The sequence below is a fragment of the Nicotiana attenuata genome, unplaced genomic scaffold, assembly GCF_001879085.1.
Source record: "Nicotiana attenuata strain UT unplaced genomic scaffold, NIATTr2, whole genome shotgun sequence".
In the NCBI taxonomy this organism is placed as follows: domain Eukaryota; kingdom Viridiplantae; phylum Streptophyta; class Magnoliopsida; order Solanales; family Solanaceae; genus Nicotiana; species Nicotiana attenuata.
Window position 1 is genome coordinate 305,872 of NW_017670940.1, and position 17,904 is coordinate 323,775.

A 17,904-nucleotide genomic window follows, 5' to 3' on the forward strand; every position below is an offset into this window, starting at 1 on the left:
TCTTCCTCTGCATTTTTACTGCAGCCAATTAATTGCTTCTTGCCACATAATGTAGGTACCATATTACCATTGGCATATGCTGTTGTTGATTCAGAGAATGACGCATCATGGAAGTGGTTTTTTGAGCAATTCAAACTCGCGTATGGTGAAAGACCAAATATGTGTGTTGTTTCGGATCGGAATGAGAGTATCTTGAAGGCAACATCTATTGTTTATCCCGGCATGCCACATTATTCTTGCATGTGGCATATTTGGACAAATATACGGGCAAAGTTCAAGAAGGGACATCTTAAGTTAAGTGAATTATACTTTGCCACGGCACGGTCATACACACTTGATGAATTTAATGAAAGGATGTCAAAAATTGAGGAGATTGACCCCGTGTTAAAGCATACTTATACGATATTGGCTATCATAGATGGTCCCGAGTACATTCTACGGTGAACAGAACTTGGACTATGACATCAAACATTGCAGAGTTGTTGAATGCTGTAACAAAATATGCAAGAGAGCTGCCGATAGTAGAACTATTAGAGTATATGAGGACCCTTCTTGAACGTTGGACGAAAGAAAAGTTATTGAAAGCAAAAGGTACATTCACATACCTTGGATACAAATTCAACAAAGAGTTGGATGACAACAGAACATTGTCGCACAAGCTTGGAGTAAGATCTGATCTTTTACTGAAACAAATTAATTTTTACAGGACAATGTAGATATTTTGTAGATATTTTGAAGATATTTTGTATATAGCTTGAGTTTAACCGTATATGATTTTTTTTTGTAATGTAATCGTAGGTGAGGGCTTCAACAGACTACGTCCATACAGTACTAGATGGTGTGAGGCGCTATATTGTTTGTCTTGAAAACAAGAGATGTAGTTGTGGGCAATTCCAGCTTGATGAAATTACTTGTCCACATGCTTTGGCTGCTTTAAGACACAGAGATGAGTCTTTTGAAGAATATTGTTCTCCTTATTACACAAGGGCGAACCTCTTGCGTACTTATGAAATACCAGTAAATCCCCTGCCTGATGAAAGCAAATGGAATGTGCCACAACATATATCTGAAGAAGTAGTAAAGCCACCTACAGGAGGGAAAAGGCAGCCAGGAAGACCTCAAAAAGAAAGATACAAATCATATGATGAAATAAATCCAAAGAAGTACAAGATTTCATGTGGCAACTGCGGGGGAGAAGGGCATAACAAAAGATCTTGCAAGAATGCACCCAAAAAGAAATAAAATTTTATGTAGTTAACAGAATATTGCATAAAGATTGTTGGTGAGTTAAGGATAACAGGTTTTGATGTGTAATTCTTGAGGTTTTTGAAGATCATAATGTAGTTAGTTAGGATTTTTCATTATTGAGATAATACTTTCATAGAGTGATTTGTTTATGGATGGCTTCTATATATATAATCTACCACTTTTTTCTATATCATGAATCCTTTGCACAGTTGTTAAATTATTTTTGCAATTTATCTACAATAAAACTACAAAAAAAAATATTAACTGGAATTTACAGAGTAACTACACTATAAATCAGTAGGAAAGTAGATATATACCAAGATATTGTAGATCAAGTAGAATTTGCATTCAACAAATGAATATAAAAGAAAAAACACATTGTTAAATATTATCTACAAATTATATACAAATGCAACTACAAAAAAACTAAAATGCCTGTAGCTGACATGATAGATATCTTGTAATTAAGCTAGAAAGAAGCTATATGCTAAAAATAATGTAGATCAGGTACTTTATACATTCAACAAATTGAATGTAAAAGCAACAAAATGTTTAGTTAGTGATTTTTACACTTTATGTACAAAAAACAACAAAATAACTACATATTTTTTGCGTTGACAGAATAACTGTATAAAAATTCAAGTGGAAAGGATTTATATGCTAAAATTAATGAAGATCAAGTACGTAAAGATTGAACAAGTGAATATAAAACCAACAGAATATTTCCATTTGATACTATACTGGATAAGAAAAAAAATCAAAGGCTACTATAATTGTAGCGCAAGTCTGCTACAATTAAAACAACAAAAATTGTTCAAAAACTTATCTACCATCTTTCTTCTAAACTAGCATCAACTAAACAACTATACTTGATCTTCTAAACTAGCATCAACATTACAACTACTTCTTCTTCCTCTGGACTCATGTTTTCTCATTCAAAGCCGGTGCACCTTTTCTCCTTGCCAATTTGCCTGTCACCTCACTTTCACTAATTGCACCATGCTCCTGCTTCTTTCTAGCATAGTCCCAAAGTAGTGCTTTATAGCGTCTACGGTGTTGGTCAATATCAGAAAGGTCTTCATGCGGAATTGATAACTCTCCAAGACTAACGTACTCTGCAAAGGCAGCAACAAATACACCACAATCGCTGCAAAAGATAAAAAAAAAAGGTCAATATTTACCAAAAAATCAGAAAAAAGAGTTAAATGTAAAGAAAGAAAGAAGATTTTTGTTACAGTGATCCTTCTTTTGTTGTGGTATCTCTCCGACGATCCACTGAATGTTAAGAGGGTCGGTAACAGGTTTCTCAATGTATGCCTTTGTATTATTGAAGTTGATATCTTTACACTTCCCATAAAAACCGGTGCATGACAAATACAAAGGGATAATAACAGAAAACTTCTCGACACAAGATTCAACAATAGGGTGATTGCGTGAAGAGACCATGGAATCATACGCATAAAGTTGCCTTTCTGCAATATCAAAAACAACCAACACCCAGTGGAATTTTTCTACAATGTTGATGGGCATGATGACATAATCAACTTCATCCCGTGCAACATTTGCGAGTAGTCTATACCCCAATATATATTCTACTACAACGTCATGGGGTTTGACAACAGAAAACTTCTTTTCTTGAGGAGAATTTTGGAACTTTTCATAGATTTGATCAATCCTAGTCTTGAACAAAAAATCTGTTGTAGTAAACCTGGTGTTGTTGTGGGGGCCATACTTGCCTCTTTTCCTCAAGTAATACATTATAACATTAATGTGCTGCAACAAAAACAGATTGCATTTATACTATAAGTTATCTTCAAATAATCTATACAAAACTACAAAATAACTACAATTCATCTACAGTCAGTATACAAAGCATTAACAATCATACAATAATTTAATTACAAATTATCTACAAAATATCTACAAATCAAATACATTGAATCTTACAAAGTCATTGAGGACTTGTCCTGGGTGTGCCAGGGAATAGAACCACTCCTTCTTGTCAAACTTTTCCACTCCAAGATCCAACCATGGCTTAATTTGGTTGTCCTTTATAAAATATGAAGCCTTCCTCCTATATAAACAAATAGAAATTAAAATAAAATTGTTGAATGAAGTGGATATGTAAAAGATGAATACTGGAATAAAAGTGTCAAATTGTGCAAACTAACCTCTTTGAACCTTTGTCGGTAGAGTGGTATAACCACTTCTGGAATTCATCTACCAACTCAGGATCTAGATCTTCACCAATAACACTAGTAAATGAGTGCTTGAGGTGAAAAATTTGAGGTCCAACCGAGCTGCTGCCACCAGAACTGTATAAAGGGAGAAATGGTGATCGGACATGCTTTCCCGGCTGCCTTGTTCTACCTTGATGCACGGTGTTGTTTCATCTTGTATAGGCTTGCCGAACTTAACCAACTGGGAGAAGTTATTAGGCAGTTCGAAATCATCGAGTGTAACCTCCTTCTTCTCAGCTCCAGAGTCTTCTGAATCACCTACATTCACATACTCTGCCTCTTCACTTACGTTGTCGTCTTCCTCATTCTGCTGTTCACTTTGAGCTGCTACTGTCACTCCGTGAATTGGAGATCATGTATGCATATCTTCCCTCTCTGTAACACCATGTCTATCTAAATTAATATAATGGTAAAAATATTGAAACATAAAGCAAATATATCTGAATACAATTTCATACTTGCATTCTCTTCATCAACTGCACCTTCAAAATGTGTATATAAATCGACACGTGCTGGATGAACCTCTTCACCAAGTGCACCTTCACTATTTTCTGTTTTTTTCATTAACATTGATAAATCATATTGGATAAATCTTGACAGTTTAAGAAGATATGTAGGTGTGTTGTAAGATCTATATAAATCTGTAGAGCTGTGCCAATATAATGTTTTTTTTAGATATAGATTTGTATATGTAATGTAGACAAATTGGAGAAAATAATGTAGATAACTTGTAGATATTTTGTAGATATTCTGTATATAATTGTAGATAAAATGGAGTTATTTTATAGATACATGTTTTGCTGGGGCTGACCTGCCCGGGTACTCCACTATTGAACTGAAATTGCTGATTGTTCATATCTTTTGGTTGGTCACTATTTTTGGTTGAACTCCCAGCAAACTGAAAGTTCTATATTAGTTAGGATATATATTGTAGAGGTGACATAAATAGTTTTGTTAATATGAATAAAATTCAAATGTTACCTTTGCATCAACTTGATCATTTGGACTGTTTATCACCTGCAAAACAGTCTTGACTGACTCCTTTATTAGGTCTCGAAGGCTACCTAGTTCTTCAAATACATCTTTCCTAAAATCTTCCAGCTTTTCATCGACCTACAAGAAAAAAAAATACATAGTTAACTTACAGAATATTTCTTAACATACATTAATTAAAAGATGCACTATTATATATACATCACAATGATGTTTAGGAATACATGTTACCTTCTGAAGACCTTTTTTTAAATTTCTTATTTTACGTAGAATATAGTCCTTTTCCTCTTTTCCAATTGGTTCTTTGGGTTCCAATGGAGGAGCATCAACTTTGGGAGCCTCAGAAACATGTTCAACCTCTTCAATTATGTAGTCAACTTACCAGGCAAAGACATCACTGAAAGCTCTTCAGGTGATTCATTTATGTTGGTGAACTGAATGATGAAAAAAAAAAATTAGCTTGATTAAGGCAGAATATGTATACAAAATTGTAGATATTTTGTATCTAAATTGTATAATCATAAATAAGAACCATTTACCTTCATCCATTCAGGCTTGATCATTTTGTCTTCAATTGCAGCTAACCAAATCTGACCCTTACTAGCGGACCAGTTAAGTATGCGAGGGATTGAATTAGAAATTCTTGTAGCTATATCAGTGTTGACGGAGGAGCAACACTCATACAACCATACTTGCATGGCTAGTGGGAATCCTCGAATGAGATAAGAATGAACGAAAGGATTTAGCGTGTGCCTAACTGATTCAATCAACTGTCTATAAGACTGAATACCCCATGAAAATGTCTCGTACTAACCGGATTCCACCAAATAAAACCTAAAATGATCTACCAACCCAATATGATCTCTCTCTGAAGGACATATGAAGAATTCTATGAGATATAGAATACATAACTTTACTGCATCCTCATCATTTACCCAGCTTTTGTTGGTTACTATCTGTTTTAGGTATGTCTTCTCCACTTTCACCTTGTTTGGAAAGTAACTGCTCATTATCTTACTGACATAATTAGGAGTGTAACCAAAGTCTGTCACCTCGGTATGGCATCTAAGACCAGTTATTACTGCAAACTCTCTCAATTCAAAATTTAACCTCTCACCTTTTAACTCGGCTGAAAAATAGGAAGCATCGGATGAATTCAATTCATACTTCATAAGAAGATGAATAGCTTGATTTTGCATGCATAAATTGGGAAATGACAGTAAATAACCAAAGCATGTCTTCTTGAATAGCTTCAATCCATTTGGAGACAAAAGATCTTTAATTTGGCTAGGAATGCTAGGGTCACATAATGTCTGGAATCTAAGCACCCCATAATCAACATTATGGGATGCAAAAAGATATCCATTCTGCAAAAATCAAAAAATATAATCTAACATTTATACATTGATTTAAAAACATAGATACATTTGTATTTTATCTACAAAATAACTTCAAAAAATATACAAAATATCAACAATTTTGAACATATCAATAAATCTACAATTAATCTTCAGAACTAAGACAAATAATCTCACATTAATTCAGTGATACAAAACATATATACATTTGCAATTAATGTACTACATTTCTACAAAAAAACTACAAAGCAAAAACAACAGAGATTATGTAGATTTTTAACAACTAAAACAAGCCAAATAACTAGTGAAGAAATTACTAAATTCTTACCTTCACCAATGACTGTTTTGAAACATTTTTAGGAGATTTAACAGTAGGGGATTTTTTTGAATTTTTCTTCTTCTTGGGAGTTTTTGAACTGGGCGCCACCTTAGCTTTCTTTTCAGGTTTACCGATAGGCACATCTTCTACAAAATCATCATCGAACACTATCTCTTTTCCTTTCCTTTTCGCTTGTTTGATTCGCCTTGAAGATTCTCCAGCATCGAAATCATATTTTTGTTTAGTTCTACATTCAGCCCTGGTTTGACGCGGAGAAAGAGTATGCTTCATATCTGCAATTGCATGTGCAGATTTCCCTTGATTTTTGGGTGAATGTGGTGATAATACACCCAAATCGAATGAAGGTATATCATGTTCTCTAGCTTTTTTAGGGATGTGCTTTGAAGGTTTGTTCTTCTTCATTGAGATGAACTTTGAAGATTTCACTTCAATTTTGACTGGTTGTAGAAGAAAAAGCTTGAATTTGTACGTTAATGGTGGGGGTTATATTAACAAATCTGGTTTTAGCAGAGGAATAAAGGTTTTGAAACGTGGATGTGGGGTGATACGTGTGTGAGGGTGTGGGTTTGGGAGAGAGAAACGTGGGGGGAGGAGGAGGGGGGAGGGGGGATTTGGGGGAATATACGGTAGCTTTAATGTAGGAGTGATATACGATACATTTAATGTACCGTTAAAATAGCTTATGGTATAGATTTGGTAATTAGGTATACTAAAGGTAATTAAATCAAACCTTCAACATTGAGGGTAACATAGTGTCCTATATGGCATAGGAATGTAAAAATTCCTATTTTTTTATCGGATGTCCTAGAAGAAACATAACAAATCCTCTCAATAATTAGTAAGGATCTTTATACAAATAGCTGGCTGAATTTACAATTTACTTTTCTTAGCTGGTGTACATAGATTATAAAGTTAAAATTTACAATTAACCACGACATACTAATAATGAATAATTCATAGTATTATACATTTGCCAGCTAATTTAGTTTAAGCAGTTGGGTGTGCACCTATTTAGTTACATTATTTTGGTATGACCTGAATACAGCGGACCAGATATTAAGAATAATATATGAAGAGTTAACCTAAATAGCTGCTTACCTAACCGCTTAAACTAGAAATAACCATCGAATGTATAATATTTGTATAATTGTGTATAATCTATGTATACCGACTAGAAAAAGTCAACAGTAAATTCGATCGGCTATTCGTGGAAAGATCCCTCATAATATATAGCCAATCTCAACTACTTGGTAATTGAGGCTCAATTGTGATTGAAACAAAAAAAAGGAANAACAAGTGAAAGTGGTTTGTTTTCCCTTATTCTGTGTTAGAAGAAATCAGTTGTAGTCCCTATTGTTATTCCTGATATTCCGTTTTGTCTGCTACCCCATAAGCATGTTTCCCCCTCCCAGCTTTAATTGTTTATTTCCCGCTATTATTTTGTTGTATATATATATATATATATATATATATATATATATTATATGTTATATACAAAATTTATATAAATTTTATACACTTTTTTTGGCTACGGAATGTAAATAATTTCTGGCGTGGGCTAAAAGTGAAAACGAACAAAATTGTTTTTGGGCCTGAAGTTTATAATACAGCCCAATACTTGAAACAAACGTATTTTGTCAACCGGCCCGGTATTTCCCAACTCCAAACATCGGCTCTCCTGGATCATCACTCTGATCGGAGCTTCCAAAATCCAACTGAAACCACCGTATTCTTCCACCACAATTCCACACAAAGATGGATGAAGAATTACTAGAATTACAAAGACAGTTCGAATTCGCACAACAAGCAAAATCCACCGTACGATTATCAGAACGAAACGTCGTTGAATTAGTGCAGAAACTTCATCAGCTTCAAATCATTGACTTTGACCTCCTCCATACAATCACCGGCAAAGAATACATTACACCTGTACCCTTCTACCCTCTCTTCTCCCACCACCCTAAATCATTTGAGCTTTTTAATTGAAAAAAATAAGAGTTGATTTTTATGGTTTATAGATTAACAAAAATTGAAGTTTTTTTTTAATCATGAAGTTGCTGTTTAGTTATGTTGGTAAATGGGTTTCATGATTTTTCTTTATTGGTATTCTTTAATTCTAGTCGTGTGTGTGTGCGCGCGCACAGAGGTGGAGCTAGGATTTCGACCTTGTGGGTTCTGAACTTTAGAGCAACCACTTCAAATGCCAATAACTGGATTCTAAATTTAGTACTTGTTCATACTTAATGCATTTTTTAACACAATTTTTTGAGCAAAAGCTAACCCATTCGGGCTTCTAGCTCCGCCCCCGTGCATGTTAGAGGAGCAATTCCGACTGAAATAGTGGCATTGAACCACTTAAAATATCTGAGTTTTTTAATCAAAAAATTTGTAAAAAGAAAAGATTTGATTTTTATGATTCTTAGATTAAACAAATTCAAATTTTTTATTAGGGTGGTTATGTTTAATTATGTTTGTGGATGAGTTTTATGAATTTTCTTTATTGGTGTTTTTTTGTTTTGGTTATGTGGGTGTGTTATAGGAGAAATTTAGTGATATGGTGGCATAAAACCAATTTTATCAAACAAATTGGAAAAAGACTTGATTTTTATGGTTTACGATAAAAATTGGCTTAAGATTTTTCGTATGCTGGTGATGTTTAATTCTATTTATATCTGAGTGTTATAACTTTTTTCTGTTGGTGTTATTTAATTTACTTATATGGGTGTATTGTATAGGAGCAATTGAGGAATGAAATTGTGGCTGAGATCAACAGACTAGGACGTATTTCCTTGATCGATTTAGCTGACAGTACCGGGGTAGACTTGTACCATGTGGAGAAACAAGCCCAGTATGTAGTATCCCATGACTCATCCCTCATGTTAATTAATGGTGAAATTATCTCGAATACTTATTGGGATACAGCAGCTGAAGAAATCAATGAAAGACTTCAAGAATGTAGCCAAATTGCCATTGCTGAAATAGCAGGGCAACTACAAGTTGGGTCGGAATTAGTAGTCTCTATTCTTGAACCTCGTCTTGGGACTTTGGTAAATTTCTGACATTTTTATGTAATAGTACAGGGTTGAAGTTATGTAATGTAAGGTTTGATATATTTGTGTGGCATGTTTAGGTAAAAGGTAGGCTTGAAGGTGGGCAATTGTATACACCAGCCTATGTTGCTCGTGTAAATGCAATGGTACGGGGTGCAGCTAGGGGTATTTTTGTTCCTATGAACACGTCAGCGTTATGGAACACCTTGCAGAGTTTACTGCAAGAGATGGACGGAGCTATTGGTGTTGCTGTTGACGCCTCATTTTTCCAGTCATTGTTTAATGGCTTAGTCAAAGAAGGCGAGATTCTCGGCTCTCTTCGTGCAGGAGTTCATTGGACACCTTCTGTATGTGACCTGTTTATCATGTGTTCAATATCTATTCTAGGTCTTTGCTCTTTTCTTTTGTGCGCAATGACTTTTTCTTTTTTGCTGTTCTATCTTTTCTCAATTTCTACAGGTTTTTGCCATGGCTCAAAAGGACTGTGTAGATTCCTTCTTTTCGCAGGTGGGTATCTGCACTGCACTGTCCTGCTACTACTGTTTGATCTGAATTTCTTGTTCCTTGTTTCCATATGCGAATGTTACAATGTGGTCCAATAATACTTGCTGCTGCACCTTTTTATCTTTGAAGTTGAAGCAAAACTTTCATTTCAATGTGATTCCTCTATCCATTCCTTGAGGGAAGTTATTTTTAGTGGTTACTGTTATTCATTTGCTTCTGTAGTTAGATGAAATCTCCTGAACAAGTTCAAACACCTGAGAGTTTTTTTAAATCAAAGAAAAAAAACATTCATCTAAATACTCTTATCCCTTACTGGGACTCTATGCAGCAGTCTTGAGAGGCATATATATTTCATTAGAAAGATTAGTTTGAGAAAAAACAAGCATTGGATGCCAATGATTAGACGAAAAGGTTTATGTCCTCACAGAAACATTTGACCTTATAAAACTTTTGTAGACCAGCCCCCAGGGCCTAGCTCAAGTGGCAAAGGGTGGTGGATTTGTGTCTTAGGTCACGGGTTCAAGCCCCCACACCATGCAAAGCAAAGCCTGGTATTTAAGTGGAGAAGGGTAGAGGGGCGGGCCCATTATCCACCGAGTTTCGAAGGCTGCGGTTGGTCCAAAGGATCGGCCCCAGACGGATTTGTCGGTCATCAAAAAAAAAAAAAAACTTTTGTAGACCAAGTAGTACACAAACAAAAGAGAATTCTTAATCTCCAAAGAAAATGGTTTCTCTATTTCTTTCTCAGACTTCTTAATGCTTTCTTCTAGCCACTATAAGATGTTTCATATGACAGAACCAAAAAAAAAGGCCTATTGGGTACAAATGGGATTACAGGAAAAGAAGAAATTACTCGACATTTCAGCAACTTCATACTTACTCAAGGCACTGTTATACTCGTACAAGTCTCTGGACTTGAAAGGAAAAAAGTGTGGAAAACTAAATTCAAGTCTTACTAGATATTTTTGCTGATCCTCTTAATTGATTATATATCACTTTGATTTTGGTAATGCAGAATTCTTTTATTACTTATGATGCTATGCAAAAACTTGGGATTCCGCAACCTTCTCAATTCCTGCAGGTATTTTGCTTTGTTTTAGCCTAGCTTGCACACATTATCTTGGATTTTCCTAATTAAGTTTTGGTCATGAATACCACATTAGTCCAGATATCCCGATGGTATATCTCTGGATACTGCATATGCTCACCCTTCAATGATTGAGATGTTGGATGCCGCTGTTGAGGATGCTATAGAACGTAATAGCTGGTAAGGGTCCCAAAGTGGAAGGAGTTATTTCTACTTATTCCATTTAGAAAATGTTCGATAAACTTAATGTGTAAAACTTTTTATGTTATCCGTTACATTCATATCCCATAGAAACTTTAAATAATTGATGAAAACTGCAACAGAATACAATGAGAAATGCACTTCTCTAGGAAGGAAATAGTCTATGAGTATACGGATGAAGTTACTTCCTGGGAGAAATCATAGTAATTTCATGTATCAAATTAAATCTGATTAACATTTCTGAGAGGGCATGAAATTTGAGCTCATTCCATCCTACTGTGTTTCATTTAACTTGATAAACTGCATTTCAGCTAATATTGAACGTTGCTGACCTTTATTTTTTTTTAAAAAAACAAATATTATTTTGATAAGGAAGGTAACTTTTATTGCTGGGATAACAATAAGGAAGTGCTTGTATGTTAACATAGTACCAACGGCAAAAACTCATATCTCTTTCCAATCCTTGACGACCTTTATATAGACATTGATCTACTTCCCATTCTTTCTCCTCCTTTCTTCTTGTTAAGCTCAGGTTCTCCTTTTTGGATTTATTAGTTGAGCGATTGGAAAATTTCCTTTTCGTTTAAAAACCTTTTAGGCAGTGTTGTCAAAGGCGCACTTAAGCCCCTGAAGCGAGACGCAAAACATATTGAGCGCTTCGCCTCGCTTAGCGGGTGCTTCAATTCGTTATCACGGTTCTAATGCATACTTTTCCTTGCCAATGAGCGTAATCCTGAAGAAGCAACACTAAACAATTGATATTTCACTTTTTCGTAACTTTTTTCAATTTCTTTGTCCATATATTTTTTATTCATGCTTATAATAACTAGTCTTAGACTACACATACATATTTGTATTTTTTTTCTCCGTTTGTGCCTTTCTTCTTAAATTTCACGCTTTATTTGCACTTTGCGCTCAAAGCCCCAACGGACCTTAGAGCTTTCTTGTGCTTTTCGCCGTTGATACCACTGCTTTTAGCAGTCGAAGCTCATCCATAAAATAGCAGTTCATAGGCGAAAAAGATCTGTTATCCTTCATATACCCATGGTTATCCTCATTCTTTTAAGGAATCTACTAATTTCATCCCCAATGTAAAAGTTTATCTTTCACTATTTAACTCTTCATAATTTAAAATTGCCAAAGAGGTGGTGTAATTCATCAGACATAGTTTACAAATTAGAAGCTCTAGTCATCAAAAAATATAAGTTAGATCTATACTTTTAAAGGTGTTTATGGTCATAGCTATATTCCTCCTACATCTTAGAGCAATATAACCTTGGACATCTAAGTTAGAACTTGGAAAGAAGCAACTGCTTACTCTTTCATGACCTTCTCATGTTTCATCTGTTTGTTTGTCCAATAATAACAAATATTATCATTCACTTGAGAGTTGTGTTTATGGAGTAGAAAGATGACATCAGTTGATACTTTTAAGAACAATATTTAGCCTAACAAATTATGTGCCTGTGCTCATTGTATAGGGCATTTAGTAGGTTGCACTTCGTCTATGGTTTATTTTGTATGATCTGTTTGAAAGAGTTTGTGCACGAAGAGAATTCTGAATTTCATATATAATGACCTGCATGAGAGATTTACTTTGCTCTTTTCTACTTAACTCAAAAAACGGTCTTGGCCATTTAAAACTTCATTTCAGGAAGAAGAGAAAAAAATGAACTTCACTACAATCCCTGCATTGCAGGATGTTCATGGTTTGACGTTTTGGGGATCTTAAATTGTTGCAGGATTGATTCGCTTTCAGTTTTACCCGCTTCCTTAGGTAGCCAAGATGCATTTAAGATTCTGTCACTATGTCCATCGGTTCAAGCAGCACAGAAGGTGATGCTTCATTGTTCCTCTTATATACATACTTCTTGTGTTTATCCTTTTTGTACTTCGTCTGCAAGTGATTCTCTATGTAGGCATGTTTATTTTTGCAACATGATTGGTCAGAATTAAAACTTATGTTGCATTCGGTTTTGCCATGAAGCAGCACCATTCCAAATATGTAGTGCATGAGAATTTTGAACTGACGATTTATAGAGAATGAACTATTTCTCTCGTGATCTCACAATCTTGGTTTCCCTTTTTCAGTCGAATAGAGCGCTTATCTTGGGAGATTCATATATTTTTAGCAATGGGTTTGTCAAGGTAAGAATTTGTAATAATCTGCACTCTCTAAAAGTGGCTGGCATCTTCTATTTTAAAAATCTTACTTCAATTCAAGGGTTATATTGCTAATCTTCTGTGGAAGTTCTGTTACCTTAATCTTGTCTTATTTTGTAAAATTGCTTAATAGGATCTATTTGATCGAATAGAAAAGGAGATGGAAACATTGAGCGTTCCTGGGCTTGCCGGTGCTGGGCCTGTAGATGAGTTTCGTGTTGCTAAAGATGCTAAAGTTGGATATGACTCCAGTGAAGTAAATGAAACAAGCAGTGATGCCGGTATCAGCAAACAGGCCTCGGAGAAAGGATCTAAGAAGAAAAAAGGAAAATCATCTGGGAATTCTAAGATGGCGCAAGCTGAAACAGGGGTAGATAACCAGGAATCTGCCCCTAGTAAATCTAAGAAAGGTCAGAAGAAAGGTAAGGTGTCATCTGGATCACAAGCAGCAGACTCAAACTCAGGTTCTAGAAAGAATGAGGATAGCCTTGGCGCTATTTCAGAAGAATGGGTAATTCAGAAGATTACATCTCTCAATCCTGACTTTGAAGAACAAGGTACATTGAGTATTTCTCGGAGTATTTTAGCTGTCTAGTTATCTATTCATAACTGCTTTTACTCTCTTAACTTCCATTTGTTCTATAGGTCTGGACGATCCAGAGATGATTCTTTTGCCTTTAGCAAGACATTTGAGACCTTTGCTCGTCAATTCATTGAAAGAAAGAAGAAAGGCTGCCTTCACCGAAAATGCCCAGAAAATGAAAAAGCTACTTGATAATTTGCAAAAGAAACTTGATGAGGTAAGTTATGGATAGTCATGTCTACTCCTGCTTTAATGAACATTATATACATAGTCTGTCTGCTTAGATTCCTTCTGTTAAACTCCTCCACCCCCGGGTGATTGTTCATTGTTTTTTACCTGTGTTTTTACGCAAAATGGTTTCTCTCACAGCACTTTGGCTTCTTATTTTCAGAGAGATTGATGTATCCGCGTGTCATCATTCTCAGTGGTGGAGACACCTTCTAAAAAGGGGTCTCATCTGACACCGGTTCACAAAAAAATTCTTATATATGTGCATGTGAATATCTTTTTTTTAAAAACAAAATGTATGTTTACAATATGCCGACACTGGTTAAAAGGACAATACTAAGTAAACATCAATTTGAGAGAGGAAGTAAAGCCTTAAAACAAACATAGTCCTAGAGCAAAACTCACTTGCAAGCCGTATTGTGACAATATGCCGACAGTGCTTTCGCAGAATCCTGCGTACTACCATTATTCATTCTACCAATGACGCTGTAGATGTGCTTCTGTTTCCTTTGATAGTCTATACTCAGCTGCATAGTGCATACATGATTATTTGTTTTCCTTTTGTCTAGAGCAGCCATCTGCTATGCTGTAATTTTGATTTGATTTCCACTTTTCTGTTGCAGTCATTTTTAAACATGCAGCTTTATGAAAAAGCCCTGGATTTGTTTGAAGATGACCAAACAACTTCGGTAAGTTTATTCAGATCTATTACTAAGTTTCGACGTTTTCATATGCATAGAATTTATTATGGCTTCTCTTTGGTGCATAGGTTCTTCTACACAAACATCTATTGCGAACCACAGGAACCTCAATGATTGATACACTATTGCTTAACCTGGTAAGACATGCTATTTACTTTTATTGGTTTTCTAGCATTGCTCTTTGTGACCTCAAAAGCCCCTTCCCCTTTAATGTCTACTCAGGATATGCACAATAAACTGAAAAATGGAGTTCCAGTTGACCCTCAAAATCTCGAGTCCATTTCACTTAGCGCTGGAGATAGAAGTGCTCTGGTAGATAATTTTTCATTCTTCTGTTACAGATACAGTGACGCACTGAGAATTATTTTACTATTTTATATTGATGTTTCTGACTTTCTTCTGTCTAGGCTAAGAGTCTGCCACGTGTACTGTCAGCCAAGGCCATTGCAACAGTTGAAGCTTTAGAAGGGAAGGTCAGTTACCATTTCTCTCTAGTGCCAATGTAACAACTGCCAATCTTGTGACGCACCCCTCAACCCCCCACCCCACCCCACCCCCCTCCCACCCCAATCCCCCCCCAAAAAAAAAAGAAAAAAAAAGGCATCCATTGCAATTGCTATGCTCCCTCAACCACACCACCACAATGCTTTGCTTACACTTCTCTTCCAAACCACATTTCTATTTAAGGCTTCAATGCGAAACAATTACTCTTTACCCCGGCATGGATTCTCTGAGTTCTCTCCAAAAGAAGGAAATAATATGTAAATTTTCTGACCTGTTATTTCCACTACTGAAGTCAATGTGGTGCTTGCTTCTGTTTCTTACAAGCATTTGCTTGTCTCAAAAGTATACTACCTTCACTTTATACAATAATAATGCTCTCATTTGCTAGGAATGCTCATCATCTTTGTTGCATTTTCTTACATTCTGGAGTCTTAAGTAACTTAGATCTTACAATTGACAGCGGGTGGAATCATTTATGTCTGCACTGAGAGAAGTTGCGGAGGAAAGGTATTGCGTATTCTTCTACCTCCCACAAGGCGCTTAGTTTGCCCCTATAGTGAACAACTAGAATGATATTTGGTCTGTAATATTTGCAGTGGATTAACTTTGAAGAAGCTTGACAAGAAATTGGAAAGAACTCTTCTGCACTCGTATCGCAAGGTACCACTCAGTTTTACATGAGGTGGACTATGAGGGTTGATGAATTTCCCCATTGAATGTGGTTGTTTATAAGCTTTTTCCTCTTGAACACAAATATGCAAGGCTGGAGTTTCCCATCTTCTTTTGACTTCTTACTTAGAGGACTCTAGAATGCTTTAATATAATTAATGAATTATATAGAATTATCGTTTTCTTTTGGTTACAGGATTTGACATCTCAAGTTTCTGCTGAAATGGATCCAGTTTCTCTTTTACCACAAGTTATATCTCTGCTTTATGTACAGGTCAGCCTTAACCCTCTCCTTCTCCGACCCCCCCCCCCCCCCAACCCTCTTTCTCCATGCGTGTGGTGTATATATCTTGATCTTTACTTCATCTCTCTCTCTCTCTCTCTCTCTCTCTCTCTCTCTCTCTCTCTCTCTCTCTCTCTCTCTCTCTCTCTCGATCTTTACTCCTTATGATACACAGGTTCATGGAAAAGCTCTTCAGGCTCCTGGTAGGGCCATTTCAGCTGCTGTCGCTCGGTTAAAGGTACAGTCCTTATGCTATGAGAAGACCCTTGATGCTATTGCACATAATTTACACTGCATAAATCTTGTCTTCATTAAAGTAAGACATAAGGTGGATTAGAGAAAGCTGGTAATATTTGTTCACTCTTAATTGCAAATCTATCTGCATTTGCTTCATGCCATCCTAGCTAAAAGAGAGCTCGGATTAATAAGGTTTTATTCCTCTGATGAATTTAGCCTGCATCAGTAAATTAGCTTAAAGAGAGCCTAGATTAATAAGATTTTATTGCTCTGATATTTAGCCTGCATCAGTAGTAAACTAATTTTAACATCATTACTACTTTTCAGGATAAACTGGATGACTCGGCATTCAAGACCTTGGTTGAATACCAGAGTGGAACAGTGAGCCTGTTGGCTCTAATGTCTGCTGCTACCGGCAATGTGAGTTATTTCATCCCTTGAGAAATGACCTTTTTTTACTAACACTAATTCCGCTGTACAAGTAAGCATTAACTCATTTTGCCTAATCTTCTCTATAGGAGGAAGATTGTTCATCTGACAGAATTTTGACCAAAAGGGAGCTCTTAGAGGAATTGATGCCTGCATTGAAGGGCTTAGTGCTTAGTACCTCACAGTCACAGACATGACTTGGATAGATTCAACTTCAGGGAATATTTTCAACACAAGAAGATGGAAGCATTCATCTTTCTTCTCTTCAATGGTTTCTTCTATCATAACCAGAGTTAAGAGGAGTTGCTACACATCAAACAGCTATAAGAGATTTCCTAAGGAAGTTAGTCCTTGTCAAAGACTTCAGCTTTTGCGTAGTTGGTGACTTGTACAAATAGATATTGTATATCTGTTTTATACCAACTTGGCACAAAATATATACTATAAAGCAATCAACTTATTGTCTTCACATCAATTCCATAGTAATTTTGGTCATTTATATGAATGTTCCGTATATTTCATATAGTTTTTTTTTTAGAATGATATATTTCATATAATTAGTGAGAGTTGAATTTGATTAGTCAATGGCTTCTGGTAAGATCTGGAAAACCAGGCAATTAAATTAAACAAAGAATATGCAAACTAATATTCTAAATATGACTCCCACACTTGGATGAAATTCGGTTCGTGTATTTATAGTTGTTCCACTTGTTCCTCCGGAAGGACCGACTTGCAGATGTTTTTTTCTTATTTTTTAGTAAGAAAAGAGAATCGAACTAAAGGAATCATATAAAATATATTATCAATTCAATTCTCAATTAACCGTGCAGATAACCAGGAGAAATTACACTCCCTCCCTCTTCCATTGTTTGCTACTGATGCTTGGGAGAAGTTATTTTACGCTATTGACTTTGATAGATGCACAATCTGAATTCAGGCAATTCTCTTGTAAAAACACAACATTGTTCATTCTTACCATTGTCTTATACGACAACAGTTCAATACGTAAATAAGTGTATAGAATCACTAAAGTTTAGATTCCTGTCCAAAGAAGAGCTCATGTTGTAAGACCTGATAGAATGTATC

At 35.6% G+C, this 17,904-nt stretch overlaps 2 protein-coding genes across 2 annotated transcripts; both read left to right on the forward strand.

Moving 5' to 3' along the window:
• Nucleotides 1-458: 458 nt before the first annotated feature.
• LOC109244652 lies at nucleotides 459-1,242 on the forward strand. Its single transcript, XM_019411775.1, has 2 exons — nucleotides 459-665; nucleotides 799-1,242. The coding sequence occupies exons 1-2, from the start codon at nucleotides 459-461 to the stop codon at nucleotides 1,240-1,242; spliced, it is 651 nt and encodes a 216-aa protein (XP_019267320.1).
• Nucleotides 1,243-7,826: 6,584 nt separating this feature from the next.
• Nucleotides 7,827-17,323, forward strand: LOC109244659 (E3 UFM1-protein ligase 1 homolog). The gene is made up of 20 exons (XM_019411788.1): nucleotides 7,827-8,108; nucleotides 8,915-9,226; nucleotides 9,310-9,576; nucleotides 9,689-9,736; nucleotides 10,749-10,814; nucleotides 10,897-11,000; nucleotides 12,764-12,857; nucleotides 13,113-13,169; nucleotides 13,318-13,741; nucleotides 13,830-13,984; nucleotides 14,619-14,684; nucleotides 14,765-14,833; nucleotides 14,919-15,008; nucleotides 15,104-15,169; nucleotides 15,661-15,707; nucleotides 15,797-15,860; nucleotides 16,066-16,143; nucleotides 16,328-16,390; nucleotides 16,717-16,809; nucleotides 16,908-17,323. The coding sequence occupies exons 1-20, from the start codon at nucleotides 7,935-7,937 to the stop codon at nucleotides 17,013-17,015; spliced, it is 2,445 nt and encodes an 814-aa protein (XP_019267333.1). The 5' UTR covers nucleotides 7,827-7,934; the 3' UTR covers nucleotides 17,016-17,323.
• The last annotated feature ends 581 nt before the right edge of the window (nucleotides 17,324-17,904 follow it).